Source organism: Python bivittatus, unplaced genomic scaffold (assembly GCF_059951505.1).
Source record: "Python bivittatus isolate LINGU-HERP-01145 unplaced genomic scaffold, Pbiv_v1 ctg000670_np1212, whole genome shotgun sequence".
Classification (NCBI taxonomy): domain Eukaryota; kingdom Metazoa; phylum Chordata; class Lepidosauria; order Squamata; family Pythonidae; genus Python; species Python bivittatus.
The window spans coordinates 9,272,210-9,295,257 of NW_028277094.1; the positions used below are offsets into that span (position 1 = coordinate 9,272,210).

Sequence of the window (23,048 nt, forward strand, 5' to 3'; positions counted from 1 at the left end):
ATAATATCTATAGTTCAGGGTTAAACTGTGGAGTCCTTGGTGTTCTCTGAGCTTGGCTGTTTGCTTGTAGACATTTCATTACCCAACTAGGTAACATCATCAGTGCTAGCGTCCACTCCCCTGCCCACACCAGCAGGGCAAGCTACTGCATATAAACAGGGAGCAATCCCCACACTCACTAACACTGACGATGTTACCTAGTTGGATAATGAAACGTCTGCAAACAAACAACCAAACTCAGAGAATCCCAAGGACTCCACTAAGACTTAGACTAGTCTAATTAATACCAATTAATAATCTTTTTGGCTATGGGTGTTTTTGAATCTGGCTTTCATTCCATAACATAATGGTTCCTAACCCCTTCCAAATAGTGGTTTCTGGTCTACAGCTTCTATGTACCCCCTACCTGATAACTCAGTCCAGCCTCAGGTGTCAGATGATGCTGAAACTGAAATCAAGACACACAAGTTCTTAACAAAGCCATATTGACTTCTGATATTCCCCATGTTGTTTTCATGGCGCTTGTAGATCTGTTCCAGAATTTTCCTAGGTAATTAATGAAAACGTTGAAGAGTGCTGGACTCCTGACCAAACCCTGTGGCATCTCTCTTGAGCAGGGCTGTCATATGGTCTTCATTAAGAGGAACTGCAAAAGCAATACTTCTCACAGTATTTACAAATATAAACCACATGGCCAAACCCTTATAATATAGCCTGAACATCGAGGCTCCAGATTTGGTTTTGGCTTCAGTTATTTTATTTGAAATATGAACCAGGCAAAAGAATTTCAGCCTAAATGCTTGTTCCAGTCTATTATTTTTCGCCCTCTGAAGTTTTTAAAAGCAAAGGGGAAGCTTAAATATGGAATGAAAGATCCACCCGCAAAGAGAGGACATCATGTTTTGGCAAATTGACATAAAATGAGGAATTAATTAACCTGGGTTTTCTCTCTCTCCTTTTGTCTGTCCTTTCCTTCAATTAAAAGCACAGCAAAAACAATAAAGTACCTCCAAAGCCCCATTAAACTGACCGTGCCTGTAAAATTTTATACATCTGATACAAAGCCCCTTGCATTTACTGCTCAACTTGGGCTGATCAATACCGTTATCTACCTGTCAATTTTCTATACTCTTTAATCCAGGAAGAGCGCAGGTCTGTGTGCGGATAGATATATCTTGCCGAGATAGTACTGATCAATATATCCTGTGATAACAGGATGATTTGAAATGCATATAACAAAAGCTTATCATTTCCTGTACACTGAACCTGTCAAAATATTTTTCTTAGAAGGAATGCCAACAGAAGACTCCATCCTTCATGCTTTAAGTGGGTGGTGACAAACGATATGAGACTTCTGCTATTCGCATTTGCAAACATTGTCCAGAATCTGACTGCTTCTTACAGATGGTGCCTTGCTCTGGGTTCACTGCCCCCCAAAAGGACAAAGAGCGATAAGAATCAATAGAGGTGAAGATGTGTAGCTCAGGGTTGAACTGTGGAATCCTTGGGGTTCTCTGAGCTTGGTTCTTTTCTTGCAAACATTTCATTACCCAGCTAGGGAACATCTGAAGTTGTTCCCTAGCTGGGTAATGAAATGTTTGCAAGAAAAGAACCAAGCTCAGAGAACCCCAAGGACTCCACAGCGATAAGAACGTCTGGACATTTGCAAGCATACACCTATGCTTTCCTTGCACAAGAAGGAAACATGATGCACCTTGTTCAAGAGAAGAAGCCATGTGATTGGCCCAGGTGAGGTGTTTCTCCTCACTTTGAATCACTTCACTGTCTCCTCTGAGACTTGCAAAAGCTGTAGAAGATCCTAATCAATGTGGTCCAAAACGATGGTCTGAAGTTCAGGTGCTCCCTTAAGGAAAATTTCCCTATGTGCTCCCTGTGTGAAAATTTCACTCCAGAATTCCCCAGAAGTGGGGGGGGGGGAATATTTTCTTTAATCCCTTGGCTTTGTCATTTGCGCTTCACAGTCAGGTGGGATGAGCAACAGTCCCACCTCCTCCTTCAAAATACATTTGAAGCAATGTGTAAGCTTATATAGCCGCCCATATTGTAATTCAACTGAAACTCTGGCCTGTTCAACGATGTGTATTAGCATTTAGGGGGCAACACCTATTGAGAATTAAGTTGCAATCACATGATGGAACAGATCCTAGGTTAAAAGCATTGCATGCCTCCATTTGAATCTGGGAGTGCTATGCTGAACTTCCTCGCAGATTCTCAACATTTTTTCCTCTCCTAGGGGAAAATAAAGGACCTGTTTTTCTGCCTTATTCTCCAGATGCATCAGAATTCCTTTTGAATTTCTCTGAGGGGAAATGTTGCATTTATTTTGCTGTTGGAGAGATTCATCCCACTCCAGAAAAGTCACAGACCAGTACAAATCTATTTACAGCATAAATCTATTTTCTTCCTCTGCTCAGTGTTCTCTGGATCCAGCCCCTGACACTGTCATTAACCTGGGTTATACAATGCAGGAAACACCCTCCATGTTCTGTGCTATCCTGACTTCAATCTTCATGTTCAATTTTTTTAATGGGGTTGGGTTTTTTTTAATAGACAAGGAGAGCAAACAGATTCATCTGCCTTTGCAATCTCATTATTTTCTTTGCATGCAATTATTTTCTTGCCAAACAATAGCAGTGACAAATTGCAACAGACTCCTCCAGCAGATTTTTAACCCAAGGTAAAAATAAACAGAAACATCTGTATAGCAATCATGTACAAAGCTACGTTCATTAACAAATACATTTTTCTAATAAACCACCATCTGCAAGTAACCCTCAGCTTCGACTTGATATAAATAGGTCTTTTTTCCAGTTTTCAGATGCTGTTCCCAGAACATTTTCCAATCTCTCCTGCAAAACACATCTGTCTTTGTTGGTCTTTGGAATGTTAATAAATAATGGCGAGGGCTTTTCCCTTTCCCCTTCTTCTTTAAAGCAGTCAGACAAATTACAGACTCAAAACAATTATTCCCAGAGGTGATGGGAGAGCTGATATTAGCCATAAGACACCTTTAGAATATACCTTTGCGTATAAAAATATATTTTTGGCTCTGAAATAGATGTTTGGGGAACTCTGGATCGGTCCTGTAATTTTGTTCTGCTTCTGATCTGCAAAGCCTTGCCAAGGACCTCTCAAAACCTAAATACGTCACACAGATTCACTTTGGACCTGGTATTTAGTCTGGGCAGATGTGGGGAAAAGCCAGGCTTTGCACCACAGCAGTCCAACTTCCAAGGAAAAATCTATATACAGCCAGGGGAGTTTTTATTTGTTTTGTCTTGGGATGGAAGAAGGGTTGGGTGCTGACTTCAGAGTTTAACCAACAGGAATCCTTCAGCAACCCTTGGAGTTGTGCAAACATTTGATCCCAAGGCATGATCTGAAGGCAATCCCACCAAATTAGTGAATTAAATTCCCAAATCAAAACATTGTTTCGAATCACTAAATCAAAGCAAACCCCTCTGTGTTAATTTGAAAGGATTAGATGTTTCTGCATAGGTGCAAAAACAGCCTTTTCCAAATCAGTTCAGAAATCTGAATGGAACCTTGCATTGAATGTCCCCTAGAGATGCCCCTGATGGGAATTGTTTGTGAGTAAATATGCATAAGGCTGGTACTCAGTTTCTTTTCCAGAGACCTCCAAAAATGTATTTCACAGGTTTTCATATTTTTAATTTTTTTGAAGTTTGCTATTCATTCAGTATTTCCAATACCCTTGTAATGAATCTTATTAAATGTCTCGCCTTAGCAGCAAAAGATACATGTAATGCTATCTTTAATCAGAAAGCCAAATGCCTTGAACACTAACACTGCCTTTTAGGATCAGGCAATAAGAATAATAGGATATACATTCTAAGAGAGAGAGGAGAGGAGAGAGAAGAGAAGAGAAGAGAAGAGAAGAGAAGAGAAGAGAAGAGAAGAGAAGAGAAGAGAAGAGAAGAGAAGAGAAGAGAATGAACAAGCTCCAAAACCCTAATCTTCCTTTTAGCTGATATGTGCAAATGGTAATCAGATAGCAAGTTGTTTGTGACATTAGTGTAAGTCAGTTTTACAAAGCATGTGCAGACTGAAACATAATGTCTCAAGCCCCTTGAGTATCCCTGATCCCATATCTTACTTTATTTTTTTCAGACAGGCAACAAACACTGACTTGATGTCAAACACCTCTAATACTCACAAATGGAAAGACATGCCAATTCGTAACACCTGGGATCACATTAATTCCCCAACTGTCCACTGTTACATGTGGTTCTTACCTTTCAGTTGTAAACAGGGTGTTCATCTGCCCTGCAAGAACATCTTGTTCTCCATGGATCTAAAGCCAAAACCAATTGCTTGGATTCTGCTACAGACCGTATTACTAATGGTTCACTATATACTTTTGCCTTGGACAACATCTGTTCTCCCCACATCTCCTTCTTGGAAATACTCAGAACAAGGTTCTTTAAAGTCACACCAGCTATGAACCATGAGATTTAGTGAAAAGAAAGTCAGTTTCAAGAGCAAAAACCACCACTAGCAGAGCTGAACTTAGCAATCCTGTTATGCACTGAAGTCATGGTCAACTAGAATCAACTTTCAATGATCCAAAAAGGGCAGGCAATTTTATTCCATGGAAAACCCACAGTGACCCCATCTGCATCAGGGGCACTGCATGCAAGGATGGGTTTGGTTTATTTAAAAAAAAAAATCACCCTCCCAAAAAGGTGCTGGTGTTCTTTTTAACAAAACTGCAATTGGTGCCAATAGAGAACTTAAGGAACTAGTTTCTGTGTAAGAAGAGTAGCTTAAAGACAAAATGAAACAAAGACTGGATAAGAAGGAGGACAAAAGCCCCAACAGGTTTACAATAAATAAATAAAACCAGAAATGTGTTTTCCACCTGGTTTGGTCCTATGAAGCCAAGAAAAATGACAAAAGACAATATATTGGATGGAACAAAAGAGAAAGAAAACATAACACTTACTTCACTCATTTGGGGGATAGTAAGCTTTGGTAATTTATTCTTTGAACTGGATCCGGTGGTTTTCCCCTCCAGCAGAATTCCAAAGGATTGGTTTCCATAGACACCTTCAGTTTCTATTGGTGGTTTTAATTCTGGTGAATCATTTGGAACCTGGTCCTGGCCATCCATAGGTCTAACATAAGCAGTGGGTTTCTGCTGGGTCATACTACTCTTACAGTGAAGTCCAGGAGGAAAATTCTGGTTGGAAAGGTTGTTACTGGTAGACAACAAGGATGTAGAAGGGAGAGGAGATCCATGGCTCAGAAAGTCAAGATCCACTGGAGACTTCGAATGGGTGGTTTCTTTGTATGAGTGTTCTGCCGTTGTGGACTTGGAATGATTATGCCTCCTTGAGTGTGAAGATGATGGCGGTGTGTTGGCTTCCTCCCCTCCTCCAGTTTTCTGTGGCTCATTCTGGCAGGTATAGAGGTCCTCATATCTGCCTTGGGATGGCTCATGAGAAGAGCCATGTTTTGTCCGATTTGGCTGGCTACTAGGTTGGCTTGGCTGGCCACCATTAGAGCTGTGGTTGCTACGGGACCAGTCAGTCCTGGATTTCCTGTTGCTCTGGTGGCCATGCAGCAAACTTGAATTGGATGATAGGGAAGTTGGGGGAGGCATAGCAGTGGAGGCATTCCCACCAATCTGGTGGGGTGTGATCATCCGGTTCCTTTGCTCTGGGAAAAAGCTCGGCTCATTTTTATCTACTGGGGTTTGTGGCACAGGATTCTTTGGGATGCCTACAAGGTGACTCTGGTTGGAATGATTTGTCAGCAGGTCCTTCATCTCATCGTAATTTCCCAAGGTGTTCTGGACACGGTTGGCAAGAGCATCACCTTTGCTGGTCTAAAACATCAAAGGAAACCAGTGTTAAGAAATATGACATGTGAATAGTGTCAGAACAAGGCAAGAAAGGAAAGGATCTGACTTTTTTCAGCCCATGTCTAAATGCATTCTAAAAAGGACTCCATTCCTTGAAATTTTTTATTTCTCCTGAATTTCAGTGGTGGGTGTTAAGAAATGTCTTGGATTTCCACGCCAATTCCTCCACCCTAAGCCTTTATTTATCTGAAATGTTTCTAAGCCAATGTTATGGACCGAAAACTTCTCCAGGGTGTCTTAAAAGAAGAAAATCACATATCATCAAAATGATATCAAAACAACCAACATTAATAAAATCAATAAGCCCCGGTAATTAAAATCCCACTTCAGTAATAAATACAAAGTGAGTTGCGGATAAAACTTGGAACAGACCATTAAAGCCTAGTCAAGGAATGGTTAACAGTTGCTGTGACAGAGAGACCCCAAAAGGCAACATGTCCAAAGGGCTGAGCCTACAGCAAAAGAGGTTCTTGTCCTGTCAACTGCAGAGCCCTCAAAGGAAAAGGTACCTGAGAAGGGTACCTGTTAGTGATCTTAATGTGAATGCCATGAAGATGGATGAGAGGAATCCTCTTATATTTTCCCCCTCCAGTAACATTTAATAATGACAACACAACTGCAGCAATGTGTGGTGATGGTGGTGGTGGAGCTGGACTGAGGCCAGAGAGAAGTGAGTTCCCATTCAATTATGGAAGCTGGGTGGATGACTTGGGGCAACCACTTTCTCTTAGTCCAGCCTATCTTATATAGTTGTTATCAGATTAAAATGGGGAAACACCCTTGGTTCTTTTGCCTAGAGCCTCCATGTGGAAAGAGGGAAATAAATCAAACAACATCTTCTTTTCCTCTCTGGAAGCTATCACTGAGGCTATAGGAGGGTGCCTTTGGCTTTGGGTAACCAGGAAACTCACCAGGAAGATGGTGATTTGATTGGTGATGGACTGTAATGGTATGTGGGAATGACCTTGGGAGACAGAGGAAAGAGATGCTGCCTAAGGAATGATCAGATAAGAGAGTGTATAGCCCACAGCTGCATAATGGGTGGAGAAAGAGGCTCAGAAGGGACCCTCCCTAACTTATCAGGCCGTAAGAGACAGCGGGAGATTTGTACTTTCAGACTTGCAAGATTCTGTTAATGTAGCCTTACAATAAAGTAGAATTAGCTAATCTGGTTGTGTTTCCTATCTGGTCTACCTGGGAAGGCTGATATGGACCCAACATGGATGGACTGCTCTTTTAAAAATGGGGATGTCATTCATTGAGAATATTATTTTGGTCCCAGCTTCAACCAGCCAATCAGCCTGGCAGGTTGAAAATGATCATCTAACTCCCGAAAGGGTAAGCACTGCTTACCAGCTCACCAAGAACCTTTGAGTTATCAGCTAAGAAGGAAGAGACAATTGTAGGAAAATGGTACAAAGCTCTCAAGCTTTCTATTCTGTAAAACAGTGGGGGTCAAAGTAATTGCTGACTAACTTTTTCTACTGCGTTGTGATGAATAACAGTTTCAAATGTCCTTTTTTGTTGTTCTGAGTTGCCCTGGACAACTAAGATGTGATTCTGGGTGCTTTTTGGCCTGCGTCCAGCTTGGTTACTCAATAATTTCTCCCAAAATGAGCATTTAGGAGGGTTTAAAAAAAAAAATCAAAAAGAGATATAAATACAGTTGTCAGCTGTATTTGCAAAACTCAATCTCCTTTATTTTCTGGAACCACACAGCATGTGTTTTTGCAAATCAATGATTCACAGTCACTTTCTGTAAAGCACAGCAATTATTAGGCAAATTCTGACTCATTTTTGGCATTATTGTGTTTTCATCCTCTGCGCACTTCTACTCAATTTCCTAGATTTTATCTGCTGCTTCTCTTTTTCCGTCTCCTTTTCTGAAAGTGCATTTAAAAGATGGGACATTTGTCCACAGATAATACCCTTACCACATGGTTACTGTTCAGTTGAGCAATAAAACTACTTCTGAGCAATTGGTGGAACTATGACCGTAAAAGAAAGATAACAGTTTACTAGAAGAAACTCCATTTCTAAGAGTTTGTGGAGGAAGAAGGAAACCAGCCTTGCAAAACTATTTGATGATACAATTCCTCTAATAAGTATGTTCCTCCAGGGTACGATTGAAGTAGATCTTATGCATTTTTCTTTATTTGTTCTTGTAAATAAGGAAAACAAGATAATTAAGTCTTAATCCAACCATCCTCTGGATTGTGCTGATACAAAGATGCATCATGGGGAGGTTGGTTTCCTTAGAACGCATCCCATTTCTACAGGACATGAGAACAATTGTGAAGGAGCAAGCCCCAATATTGGGCAATACATTTGGGAAGCATTGGCCAAGGATGGTGGGCACAGTAGGGAAGTGTTGAAAGACAGAACTGTGTGTGTAGCAGGGCTTATCCTGCATCTTCTAAGCATCTTCCCACAGGAGCCCCTGGAGAATAATGTCCAAGTTGTGGATCTTGTGGAACAATCCAAGCACCAGCCCTGTCAGCTCCTGTATTCGTGATGGTGGCATGGATGCTAATGAGCTGTCTGCTTTAGGCAGCAAAACATCTTGGAGCAGCCCTGGAGAATGCTTGGTGGCCACACTAATCCAATCTCGGCTGATTTTGAAAGAGCTAAGCAGGACTGGACCTGGTTATGATTTTGGTGGGGACCCATGGGGGAATGCTAGGGTTGTAGGCTAGACTGGGAAGTTGGAAAAACATCCCCAAAGAAAGCAGAGACAAATCATTGCTGCACTGCTGCCAAGAAAGCTATTTGGTTCACCCAACTCCATTCAAGCTCAATTCAAACTTAACTACCTTAATGGTTGCTACCAATCAATGGGTACTGAGGGTGGCAAAGTGATTTTCCTTCACCTTATGGGCAGCAAATTCCATAAATCCGCTCATACGCTGCATGAAAAAAGCTTTGCTTTGCTTGGTCCAACTCTGATGCTCATCAGGGTGATTGGATGATCCGTTTGTTTTGGATTGTATATTATTTGCACCACAATGTTTCTGTTGGAGTAAAAGGTTTTGGAAAGGGGAAGACGGGAATGGGTGGGAGGAAGAAACATGATATCTGCACATCTCTTTTTTTTTAAAGAAATGTTTCCTTCACAGGGTTGTAATCAAGAAGATGCACCCTGGAACAAATATTTAGAAATTTAATCAATTGTGTAAAGCTAAGAATCATACTGTATGGAAGAAACAGGGTTTTGTTTGGTGTGCGTGTGTTTAAAGAAAAGCTTAAGGAGGACATTTTCATGGCCAAAGAAGTGCATTCCATTTCAGCCAAGAATAAGGTCTTTGTAGCTAGCCCACCTTCGTCAACCCAATACACAATGAACAATGGCCAAAGCCAGCTTGGACTCGCTCCCCCTCCTCATTTAACACAAGGAGGTTCCATTGTGCCAAAGGAGGTGGGGTGGGATGGGGAATGAGGAGTCTAATGCCAAACACTTGTTCACTTGTTCTTCTCCTCTCCAGCCCGCCCTGCAGAAATGCTGAGGCGGCAATTGTGCAAAGAGGCTGGACAGGTTGCTGCTACTGAGAACATTCTTATCCAAAGAACCTCATTACCTTTGCAGGTTTTCAATTGACTGGACTTTCTGAAAAGGAAAAGAAATGGGAAAGCGTCCAATTTAGCCTGGCAGCACTGCAATCACAAGGACAAATAGAGGGAAGAAGCAGGGTGATGACTTCTATTGATGTAGAGCAAACAATACGAGGGTCTGGTTCATAAATAAAAAACAGTGGTGGCCACGCTGGCCCGTGGGGAAGGGATACCCATGCTAAAGCAGCATCTTTATGGAAGCCACCCGAAATGGCACCAAGAGGCTGAATCCAAGCCACGTGTTCAGCCTGGTTATTTAATTAACCTCTGTTCTGGGTTTGCACAATCCTTACCAATGTATCCTACAGGGGCTGTGTTCATGTATCATGCTAAGGTACAATCTTCCATGTTGTGGGAATGCAGCTTAACCAGCTGAACTGGTTAAGCGTAGTATGTGAGCACATCCAAAGTGTGCCAGTTTTTGAGGGCTTTGGAAGTCCTCATCAGGCATGATTACAGAAAGTGGGGGGCCAGAGAAGCAGTCCCATCATTATGCCAGTGTTTTGGCTGTATAATTTAGACAGAGGGTAGGATATTATTATATAATGATATGAATGTGAGCCAACACATGAAACTGCAGAGCTGGTCTTTGGAGGCATGAGATCCTATGTCCCATCTTTCTCAGTTCACCTACTCATAATGGGTATTCCACACCACTGGAAGACATCACATTGGAGAAACCAAAATTCCAACATTGGCCATGATCCCACCCTGGGGATGCTACTACTTGCCAGGATTGTCCTTTCTGTGGGGCTGAGGTACATTGAACATGAGAAGGAAGAAGTTGCTTTTTCAATGAAATCAATGCCAAATTTTGTTTCTAGCACTGACTTACCTTGTATGGCTCTCCAAAGAGATTAAAACCAGATGCAAAGAGGTCTTCATCTTGCTGGACTTCTTGGTTTCTCCGTTCCCATTCTTTTCTTTTAAGCGCGTTCCGATCTTGTTCATAGTGACTGCAATTTTATTTTTAAAAAAGAGATAAACCATTAACCACTTGGTTAAAAATAGGAAAGCATTCCAAAAGTTTCACTATAATGATAGTGTTAAAGAAGCTGTCTTGTTTCTTCATGCCTAGATCATGCTTCTTGGGCTCCTCTGCTAAAAAATTCCTGGTCTTCCAGATTCTTCTTCTCTCTGTCCCAATGTGTCACTGCCTGGCATAATTCTGCACCCAATTCATCAAATTTTCCTGTAATTCCCCCAAATCTGAATGTACCTGTCCACTATCAGCCACAATGTCGTCACAGGCATGATTGCATCATCACACAAATGACATGAATGATGTCATTTGCATGATGCATGTAACATCATTTGCCCCTTCCTGCTACCCCCATGGCCGCCCATGCCAGTTTTGCTTGAATCAGAAATGAACCACCCTACATTTAACGCAGCTTGTATCTTTCACTCTTGAGCAGGCAAACCTAATTGCAGAAACTAGACTCAGCCCCAAGATTCAGTTAATGACCCTAGAATAATCCATAAAGTTCTTCTAAGTTCCCTGTGGCAATCAAGGGCAGGGTAAGACAGCCACACATTCACAGGATAAAATTGGTCAGAACCCAACAGTGGTTTGGAGACTTACTCCATGCTAAGCCATATATTGTTTTAAGCATGGTTAAAACAAAACATGGTTTTTCTTGTATTTATCATTTTAGCCAGAAAACATTCAATAACCCACAATGGCGGGCTTTGCTTGTTGGACTAAGCCATCCGTTGTGGTTTATAAACCATAATGGCTGAGTTAACATGTTGAACTAAGCCAAGGTGATCCTGATATTGTGCCATTCAAACTGGGAAGTAAAATGGCAGAATTTTGGCAGTGTGACTTCAGCCCTTTTTCAGGTGTTACAGTAGTTTTAAGGGTAGAAATTGTATTTTGTCTCTAGGATTCCTTCTGTTCACTCTTCCGGCCTTAAATCTTGCTGAAAACATAACCCCCCCCCAAAAAAAAACAGTCCTTGAAAGACTCATTTTGAACATTTGAGGAGTTTAAAGATAAGAGCAGGGGGCTTCTGGGCACCCTTAACACACACACACACATACACCAATTAAGAAAACAAAAAAAAATGGCCCAACATTTTTTCATTCAGATGCCAATTCTAGTATCCATCCAGATTATTTATTGCAGCCATTCAGAAGATCTGGAGGTTGTACTGCAGTCCTTGGCCCTCAAACGCTGCCTAGTCCTGTTGTGTCACCCAACACACTCAGCCAAATCTAACAATGGTGGCCTAGAAGTTCACTGACTCTAGTACTGTTTATGTTGGCAGCACTTCTCAGGTTATCCAAGGCTGTCATTTTCTGCCCAACCTTTTACTCCGCTCCTTCCAACAGAAGACCCTGAGGATTGGGGATAGGGATTGATGGCAACAACTCCATGCAAAAGCACATCTATAAAGCTCCAAGTTGAAAACCCACCGTTTTCCATTAACAAAATTTGATCAACAGAGGAAACGAAGTAGAAGATTTGTTTCTGTTGTTATGGGTTTGCTGTTTTTGTAGTTTTATTGGGGTTGTGAGCCACCCAGAGCTGTGCTCTAAGATGTGTAGCTTTACAAATCAAATCAAATCAAATCAAAAAATAGGTTGGCGCCTCTTCCATTTCCCATTTCACTGGCAGCTTACCAGCATCTTTTCTTCCTGGGGAAGCAAATTACCTAAGTTCAAGGGAAGTAAGATTGGCTGATGGCACACTGCTTGGTCTTTCAGCATCTCCCTGTCCCCAGCATCTATAGACTGAGGCAATCACTTCAGCCTCCCTAATAGTATGGATGGCCCTGAGGATCAGGTACCAGATGACGTGCAAGCTTTATGAGACCATAGCAGCTACCATGAGATTTGCATCCTTATTACTATGTTTTATACCACTCTTCCTCTCAGAGGAGCTCAGGGTGGTTTACAAACAGCAAGAAAACCAATCTTTAATAAAAGCATTGATAATAATTCCAACAACCCTAAAAGACTATAAAAATACTAAAATGAAAAAGAAGGTGGATGTTAAAAGAGCTATTGTAAAGGCAGACCAGTCCTGGAATAGTTATGCAAATGGGTGCTCATTTCTTTTCTAAAAGAAGATGCAACAGTCAATTTACTGACTGATAAGATTCAGGAGACAGTGTTGTAAACAGGTATCTGCATTCTCCTTTACCAGTGAAAAGAACCAATTCTTCAATGTAAGAAACTGAGAAAGTCTCTGTCCTAATGGATCTGGGGGTAAAATGGTTCTACACTGGAAAGGGTTCAGTTGCTACAATTCTGAATATGCCATCTCTTTGGTCTCAATAAATCTGGTTAAAGAAGACTCTGAGAATTTTTCTTGGAAGCATTGCTTGCACTTGAGTCAGCTGTCAAGAACCTGACCCCAAACAGCATGGGAGCCAACTATATTGTCCTTGGGAGAGAGTTCCAATATTCGGAAAAAAGGCTGTATTCTTCACCACTATGCTGTGAGCCAAACCTGTGAAACTACAAGCAGAACCTCCTCAGCTGAGTAGACCTACTAGCAATGTTCATATATTGTATTAATATGGTTGGTTTAATGTTGGGTTTGTGGTCTGGTTAAATAAAACATTGCTGACCATGAGGTTTGAATCCAGTCATTGCTTTAGATGGTCAAGCACCCTAAACCAGCAGAAGGCAGTAAAGATAGTCTATGAACTCAACATGACCTCTTTCCTAAACCATCATGCTACCGGAACTGAAGCTGAGCATATCTGTAGCAGCAGGGCTGGAGGCTGTGTGTAGATGAGACATTTTAATAAGAGAAATTTATTTATCCAGAATAAATAACAGTTTTAACAGTTTGGCTTTAATCTAAACAAAAAACAAAAAACCTTCTACTGCTGTTTTCCATGTTTAATTAAATTCCACCACCCTAATGCAGCCTGACATAAATCATTACTAAAACATAATTATATAGTAAACAAGCAATATAGCATTTACTATTTCCTAGTAAGTTTTTAAAAGGATTAATAAAAATGAAGCTCTATAATTGCTCAAATCAATGTGGATAATTATCATCTGCCCTTCTAGGTAACACAGAAATACAGTAAATGGTCTACAATGACTGTAGTTGTAAATCAGTATTTTCAAAACTGATTGTGTCAACGTGTGTCTGCGCTCTTTTGTTTAGGAGAGGAAAACAAATGGGTAACTTGACTTCAAAATTTTAATCCTCCCTTTCTCCCTGTTAAACCGGGATTTAGCTGAATTGCCTTTGAAACTTCAGGTCTGCCCCGATCGGTTAGCATTTACACCTGACCATCTGCTTCAGTTCTGTTGTAACATCTTGATCTAGAGAAGCTGAGCTCTTCTTGGGAAAAAAAAAAGTTTCTGCAGATAGAAAATAGAGATATTGTCTTAGTGATTAGCACAGACATCTGAACTTTGTAAGCAGTGGACAAAGTTAGGAGGAATCTGTAGAATGAGTGGAAATATCTGACCAGATGCACAGGTCTTGCTTTTTCTGAGTTGTAGAGCAAGGCGATTTATTTAATTTTTAAAAATGTATACGGCTGCCCTCCGCACCAAAGGGACTTTCAGTGGCCGTAGAGAGCCAGGGAAATGGTCTTGGAGCCAATATTCAGAAACTGTCATGTAAACCAAGAGGACAGAAGCATTTAAGTTCTGGGAAGGGAGATGGTATTAAGAAGAGACTTAGGATGGTCCCTCCCCGACTCACTGGGGTACAAGAGAGAAGGGAGGAGAAACACAAGCAGACTTTCAAGATTAATGAAGTAGAGCCCAGGTCTTCCTGGAGCGTGTGTTTCCTGATCTGGTCTACCCCAAAGGGTTGACAGTGGTGAAGAGAATTTAGGAATAAAACAACAATATAAATAGCTGTATAAAATGCACAACATAGAATCCAAAGAAAACAAAAGAGCAGCCAAGAATAAGATTCCTCAAAGTAATGATAAAGCGCTGACTTCACTGACCTTTGGATCCCCATGCCTGGGCACTCAGCCAGGTCTTAAGCACTTTCTGGAAGACCGGCAGGGCTGGGGCTGATCAAATCTCAAATGGCAAAGCTTTTTGGGGGGGGCCAGTTGCACACAAACACCTATTCACACAGCCTTAGTGAGTTTCTCATTGTTTGTTACGCTCATGTCCCATCTTTCCTCCAGGAATTCATGATGGCTTATGTACAACAACAATCTTGTAAAGTAGGTTGAGCAAAGAGAGAGAGGACTTGATTTAATGCCTGCATTTAATTCACCTTCTAGACATGGCCACATGCGGGTAGCAAAGAACAATATATTCTCACATCTCTGCTGGGGATGAATTTAATCTCCATCCAGCCCTTTCTGCCCAAGATATAACCATATCTCAACACTAGCCTTTTCAGCTCAGCATGCCAACGTACTGAAAGATTCACACAGCGAGCTATAATGAGGAATAAGCCACATACCCATCAGGCTTTTTCAGCATATAAAGTCACCGATTTCTCACAGAAGCCGCAATTACTAATTTGAAGTGCTGTCTAATTAAAACCACAGCTATGTATTTAGCCTCTTGTTACGCCTCCTGCTGCTTTCTAATTACAGAGACCTCTTTATCTGCACAGCACAACTTCTCCGGATGCAGATAAGCTTATATCCCGACCCACAAGCCCCCTCAAGGGCAGAGGGGACCCCAAAGTCATGTCCTTGAGTGTTCCTGAGATAGGTACTCCCTTGTTTCCACATGGGAACAAAAGAGGGGAGGAAATCCCAAGGAAGGTTCAAAAGAACATTGGGGGAACATCTAACTCAAGTTGATCATAAGATGGTGCTTAAGACAACTCAGTTTAAATCAGCCATACCCAACCTGGCATCTTCCAGGTTTGCAGGGACTCCAACTTCCAGAATTCAAAGATGGCAACATCTCTAGACCAAAGCTGGCTTTGGTTTTAAAATCTCAATGAGCTGTTCTGATATCTAGACATTTTTTCATGGGGTAATTGGTTGTTCTGATACTTGTTTTGGGGGTGCTATTGCCTTCTCTGGCTTCTGCTATTTCTTTCTGGCTGAACGAGTCGCTTCGGTGATCCTCCCCAACCACATCAGCAGCACTGTGATATTTTGCCTGATGTGACAACATCATCCAATATCAGCCATGAAAACATCAGTTAATCAGTTTGGACCTCCACCAAGAGCAATCTAAGTTCAGTGAAGAATAACCATGCATTTACCCAAGGAAGGCTGAAAAAAAAAAAATAAGGGAGGACTTTTCCAGCACTGTAGAAATTTGTCACACAAAATGGTACATAGTCTCTGGTTAGGGGTGTTTGGTTGTTCAGTTTTAAGTCTAGTTTATAGCATGTGCATAATCTGCTATTCAAAAACAAACACTGACTTGTTTACATATCCTGGAGGTGAATCAGAGTTTGCAGATGATTGAAAGAATAGCAACCAACTCTTAAAAAAATGAGGACTCTGGCTAACTTCTTGTTCATGTCATAGGTGCAAGGAGCATTTGGAGTTCCACAAAGATCCTGAGGATAATTATGAGCCTCATGCCAACACTCTACACACCACTCCCTGTAAAATAAGTTCACCATTCTTCAAGCTACTTTGATCTGTCCTGATGGTTTCTTTTGGATCTGTAGAACCTCAAAGACCATCACAAGGAGCACAGTGTGTCCTCAGAAAAGACCTATAAAAAAGATGTTCTGATACAATGTCTGCTTTCAAAACAGGAATCTTCCTCTTTTACAGTTCAGACAGACCCAGGCCAGTGAAATGAGCATACCACGTTCTGACTAATGTTTTATTCAGCTCAAACAGTAGAGGTACCATGATGACTACTGAAGCAAATGTTGTCTCTTTAAAGCTAAACTTCAGAACAAAAAAAACTGAGTAGGAAATGACTCTTTTATATTGCATTTAGTAGACATTGCAGGGCTGGGGGGGAAAAAAAGTATTTTAAATTTCTAAATGGAAAAGCCAAAAGCTTTGCAACCAACTTGATGTTTTTAAGGGCTGTCTGCAAACGCTTGTCCATTCCTAGCAAATCAGGGGAAGAGAGAGGGGTTTCTACCCTATTTTTACTTACCGCAGTATATATAAATTTCCTCAGAACAAACCTGTGTGGGGTAAATTGGACTAAGAGATCATGTTTAGCATGCACAAAGTCACCCAGTGAGTATCCATGTCTACTGTAGTCATGAACCTGTCTCTCCCAAGCCTCAGTCCAACACCATCACCGCTACTCCAACACTGGCCTATCAAGCTGAAACACTAAGAGGTGCTACTTACATAAAACCAATAAACAAACTTTGAATCCTCATGATGAGACCAAGGGATCCATTACATACATGACTCCTAAGAAATCTGACCAAGATCTCTTCCCCTGGAATCTATCAGTCCTTTTATTTGCTCAATAATGCCATACGACACCAACAGTTGAATCAGATTTATCAGAAGACAGCATGCTTATTAAGAAAATGGTAAACAGTGCAGTCATTTTGTTCAAACATGTATTTCAGTATGATCATTTTTTAAATCTGCATCAAAGGGCTGAAACTGTTGAAGGCACAAAGGATCGCACAAACCCAGGACAAAAATAGAAAGGAACATTTTCATAAGAAAACACCCACTGCCTGACCCAGAACTGGTTTATGGAAATATTACAGTTAGGTTTAAAACCAGGATACCGCTTTGTAAATTACTTCCTTTTGTTCAATGACTTTCATGTCCAAAGACACTCTTGTTAGATGGGGACAAAATCTAGACAATGCAACAGAATAGAACGGATAGTAAGGAACCCAGTTTCTCATGAAACCTTAAACAAGCAAGATGACCATCTCTGCCAATTTGGGGAATCTAATTTAGAGACACAGAACCCTTGGCTTTAAGAACTGAAGCAGAATTTTCACAAGGATTTCTATGCAACTGATTTAAGCGATGGGGCACATGAGTATTCACTGGCCACATTATTATTTTAAGAGTCCATTCTGTTACTCATTCATTCAGAGTGACACTGATAATCCAGGACGTTTTTATGGGTTTCCTCTGGGCAACAATCATTTGTCTACCAGAAAGATGAACAGACAAATAAATAATAACTTCAGAATTAATCAGAAAGCTTTTTCTTTAGACCCTACGTACATGTGTCTGATTTTATTTTATTTTTTCCCCAGCATAGCTTTCCTAAATACCAATCACTGCAATGACTGTACTCACTGGCTAAAAATGGAAAGAGAATGTGTGGTTTATGTCCCACAAAACTACTGGTTACAATTATGCTTTGGGGGATCTCTTATTTTAAAAAGACCAGAAACTTGCTTTAAAAGAAAACAAACTAAAATAAAAACTTAAGGTTCTCAGCAGGCTCTTGTTAAGTCCAAGATGGTACATCACGTTCACCTCTCTTGTCAAGCCACTGTGCAAAGACTAACAGATTTATTGTTTTGTAGGTTTTCATAGAATTTATTTGACTCAGATCTGGGCCAGCTTAAGGCATGTTATTGTCTGAGATGGAGAAACAAAGGACATTCCTTCCATGCAAGTCATAGTGCATAACAGCTGTGGTCAAGTCATTTTGGTACCCGGAGCAAAAATGGTTACAGATTCCTCTTCCTGGAAGTAAAACTAACATGATAAATTATACCACAACGTTCAGCCCTTTCAGGTAGGACAGTAGAAGTCAGGCAGTGGGATCAACTGCTTAAGGATAGAGCTGGCCAAGCAGTGCAGCTGACTTCAGTCTATGGGAGTTTGTGCCACAATGCATTTTTTTAGTTTTTATGGTGCCAGGAGATTCTTTTCAAAATAATAGCTGGATCCATAAAGAAAAAAAAATCCAATGTCCATAGTTGAGTACTGTAATATTTTTATGATGGCTAACCAAAATGCATAAAAGAATATTCAAGTTTTGAAGTTGCCCGGGATTCTTAGTTAGATAAGATACCTTCTGCCCGCCTCAAAAACTAGAAAACAAGGATGGGGAAGGAATGAGGAAGTCCAAAATGTAGGGCAAGTATCTGTACTTCAAATAGGTCTTAAAACAGATTATAGGCATGTGCATTTGTCAGGAGGTGCTACCTTGGGGTTTTGCTGCACAAAGATTAAACAGATGGGAAAGCGTTACCATGTGGTAAGAAACCTGATTTTCCATACGTTAAGAGTTCCTTTGGGAAAAAAAGATTGGAATGCACAATTGTTAGGAAATGCAGCTGATTTTCCAGACTCTCTGCTCCATAAAATCAATAACCCCAAATGTCACTTAGGATGGGCAGACTGATTTCCTACCTGTTCCCAGCAATTCCACCAACTCCGTCACTTCTCAGCCTGTTGGCTAAGACCAAGGGTAGCAATTCCACAAAATCCCCTAGTTATGCCCACTGATTCCCCAGGTCTCCATTAAAGAGTGTTTGGTGGTGGTTTGTGTTTTTTGAAGCCCAAACAACTCTTTCATTTATAGGACTCTAGTCCTCCATAATAAAATACCAGGGTCAAGAAGGATAAATGGAAGGATGAGAAATCTACTGTTATTAACAAAATCTATTCATCTTTTTCAAAGCTGAGAAACTCAGACCCAAGCTCAAATTTCATCTTTCTTCCTTCCCCACACTGCATTCACGTTCTCCTTAACAGTCACAGCAGGGTACCTATCTAACACAGCCTCTTAATACCCATCCTTTATCTTGGATGTAATTTATCTGGTGCCAAGACTCCCTAATGAATTTCACACATGTGTACTTAAATTTGTTACAGCTTACCAGTTGAGTATGATAAGCAATAAGTAGAGCGCTGAATTTCAAGCTTTCTCCCACCAGACATATAAAGGGGCTTTACTATCCATTGAAAGAGGGAAGTAAGAGGGGGAAAGGAAGGGATAAAGTTTAAATTGCAAATCCAGCAAAATGCAGAAACTGGGGAGGAAGTAGGTTTGGGTTGAGAGAAACTCAACGGCACATTTGATTGGAGTTGGCCAAAGGAGCAGTTGTCTTTCTTGAATTCATTGCTGGTTTTATGATTCAGTTTGATTAATGTGACACATACGATAAGCCAGGGATCTGAATAGTTAGGAAAATATCATGAATGGGCCTCCTTCATTTAAAAATGCAACTACAACTGACTGTTGTGACGGCTACTGAGTCAGAGGGCTTGAAAAGAAATTTGCAGAGGACTGAGCAATCCCTGGTTAATCGTCTCAGTGAACGCTTGCTGTCTTCTTCATCTCGGGCAGTTTTTTTAAATGCCAGTTGCTGGAAGGTGACAGTCGAAGATGCAATTGTCCCATCTGTGCAGGACTGGTGACTATGAGAACATTGGAATAGAGAGGTCCTTAGCCTGATCACGGCTCTCTTTATGTTTTTATGTTCTTGCCCAAGCCATTTTGAAAATATAGAGTTAACTGAAAGGAAGACAGCTGAGTTTTGCCATCAACATCATGCAACATGTGGGGAAGTTACTGCTGACAACATCCCTCTCAAAGAAAACTGAGATTACCAGCGGGCTTTTTCCTGTTGCACAACTTAATGTTGATGATGACTCTATTAGTTTTTATTTTCTTAAATAAAACCTTACACATTTGTGTTTAACTATCATATGTTTAATGGGACTATTCTGATTACAGAGTGATTGAGCTTTGATTTATGCAACAATTACCTGTGTTGTTGGAAACTTCTGCCTCCCAGGTCTGACATCAAGATGGAAGAACCCCATAAAACATTTTATTTCATAGCAATTCTTGATAACTCAGAGCAATAACTAACCATTTTGAGAAACAATATATTGTGAAAGAGGAAGCAAGCCAATTCCTATAATTAGGACCACTGTTGTGTATTTTTACTTTTCTATCAATAGGACTATTGTCAAACAGGTTAAAATATGCCCTTTCCTACAGAAATGCTGCCAAAGTTTGCCTGGTTTGAGGTCTCAGAGAGACACTTATTAGAAATCTTAACAATTCTAGTCCCACTTGGGTTGAAATCTACATCAGCTTGACTGTTTATTAACTATATTTATAGACTGTCCTTCAGTCATAAATGCTCCCAAAGTGGTTTTGCAATGAAGCAAATGAAAATAAGTCACAATTAAAATTGAACAGTAAATCTAAAAATAAAATAAAGTAAAACGTGAAATGAAACGAAATCAAATCAAATCAAATCAAATGGAATAGGCAAAATGCTTTCCTGCAATCAAGGAAGAAAGTCAGAACAATGATTCTTCTCAAGACTCCTGCAGATACAAATACAGGCTTCAGCTGCGCATCTTCCTAAGTTATGACTTGGTTAATGATGGTTTGCCGCCAATCCACAAATGCCTTGATTCACAGAACATATTAAAACAGAGTACACAGCTTAAAATTATACAGAGTTGCTAAGAGGAAGGCAGTATACATGTTTAAATAACAACAACAACAACAATAATACAACAACTGGAAAATCTACAAAGGGCTGGGTTCACATGTGCCCAACACACCAAGCAAATTGCACCGTGGTGATGTCTGAATGCAAGCCTTTTCTCTGATGAGAGGCCTGCTAGAATTCCAGCAGAAGGAATTCAGAGCAATTCCAGCTAGAAAAACTTCCTTCATAGTTCACAACCTTCTTTCTGAGAAGATGTAGCTCACCCAATGTTCCTAGCTAGAATAAAGCTTCTAAGAAAGGATAGCACATAATTTTGAGATACAGACACACACAGAGACACACAGACACAGATATATGAATACAACTTTCCCTAAAGTAGATTGTTTTTCTTTCAATTTTTTGATCAGGGAATGATGGGCACTGATATACTTATTTATTGCTCTCACATAACAGATAATATTTTAGTGGATTGTAGTGGGTGGATAGTACAGTAGATGTCCACTCTAACCCATGGCAGATGCCTTCTACATCCATATTAGTTCTACACATTTCACTGCATGAATAAATCAAACACTTGAATTTTTCTGTTGGAAGCCAAGATTTTTAAAGATCCCAATAGGTCTGGGATGGGGGGTGGGGGGGGGAGGGATATTCAGATTAACACCTGCCCTTTGCCTAATAATTTTTATTTTTTAGTTTGGTGCCTTTATAGTTCTAAAGTTTTTAATAATTATTATATTAATACTTGTTTGTATATATTGTTTTTAGCTTTATTGTACACCGCCCAGAGTCACTTGTTTGTGAGATGGGTGGCCATATAAATATGATAAATAAATTTTTGAGCTCTCACATCCTCCTCAACGCTTCCTAGGTCAGCGTTATTTGTTCTCTCCCAAGAATGATGGCTCAAGAAATGGGAGGGTTTGAAGAAACCTGAAAACCTGGATATGCCTTAACTAAATGCTTCTATCAGAAGAGATGGCAACATCAGAACAAGATATTTGATTGTCACACCTGTCAAGATGTCCATTTATTAACAGTTTTTTTCCCCCAGTTCCAGAGGACATACTCCCATGTTGTGACAGTCCTTTGGCCAACCTTGCTGTGCCTACAAGCATTCAAAAACAGTTTGCTGATGAAATTAAATTTCATCAGATTACTTCTTGTTTTGTTCATCAGAGAGAGCCTGTAGCAGGGGGTAGATTCCAACTGATCCATAGATTCTAATATCTAGTCAAATAGCATTAAAAGTTCTAGTATGGATTAATTTCATGGTTTTACTGCTGGCCTGGATTAATTACTTCCCAATAAATTATTTCTATCTCTGTTGAAGTCTTCCTTAATTGCTTCCATTTAGTATAGTAACATCTGCTACAAAATACGGAGCCGGGGGTAGCTGATACGGATGTGAAAAGCCTCGCATTTCAAATTACAAACAACATCTCACCTCTTACTTATGACTGGACTGCAACAGTTGCATTAGACATTCAAAAGATGGAAATATATATATGTCTGTGTCTGGGTGGGAGTACAGGAAATTGATCTGTTAATTTCACTTTATGTCACTTTATTCTTCCAGTTTAGTGCCACTCAGAAGCATCTTCCTGTGATTTTTTTTTCCTCTACCAATTTTCATCTGATTGAAAGAAAGAGAATTTGCTTCCAAGACTTCTTTTAAAGGACGAGAGAATACTGGTGCAATTTTCGGGGGCAGAGTGTGACTACTTGCTTAACGATCAGGATAATGTGCCCCTGTTTGTTAATGTTCTAGCTTTTATTCTATTACTGTGGCCAGTTTTTGTCACTACCACCTCCAGCTGCCCTCCCTTTAATTAAGTCTCAAAGGAAAAGATCATCTGGTTTGGAAAGTGAGGGCAGCCAGGGAGGCTACAGAGTGATGAACGAACAACCATGCAATGACAATTGAACCTCTTCCACCACCTCTAGCAGTAAAAGTAGGGCGCAAATACCACCAAGAGAAATTTGAAAGGAACCCTGCTATTCCCGCTTATGGAAAGGGTTGTGAACCATAATGAATTCTTACTAAAACTGGACTGAACAAGACCAACAACAAAATCTCAGGGATTTAAGTCTGGGTTCTGCACGAAAGACATGGGATTTACCTTCCTTTCTAGTGTGTGACAAGCATTATTGGGCTTTGTCACCTGAATTCTCCCCCCACCCCACTCCTGTCCTGCTGTGCTGCCTCATTGTGGGGGCGGGGTGTTCCTG

The 23,048-nt window shown here is 40.5% G+C and overlaps 1 protein-coding gene across 2 annotated transcripts in view; it reads right to left on the bottom strand.

Annotated features, from left to right (window-relative positions):
* The window catches only part of AFF2 (ALF transcription elongation factor 2), a 294,472-nt gene that overhangs the window by 204,548 nt on the left and 66,876 nt on the right, over window positions 1-23,048 (bottom strand). For both annotated transcript variants that reach the window (XM_088151636.1, XM_088151635.1), the window contains exons 2-3: window positions 10,353-10,473; window positions 4,988-5,872 (exon numbers count right to left, since the gene is read on the bottom strand). In XM_088151636.1, coding sequence (XP_088007762.1) covers window positions 4,988-5,872; window positions 10,353-10,473 — 1,006 coding nt within the window. The remainder of the gene's footprint in view (window positions 1-4,987; window positions 5,873-10,352; window positions 10,474-23,048) is intronic.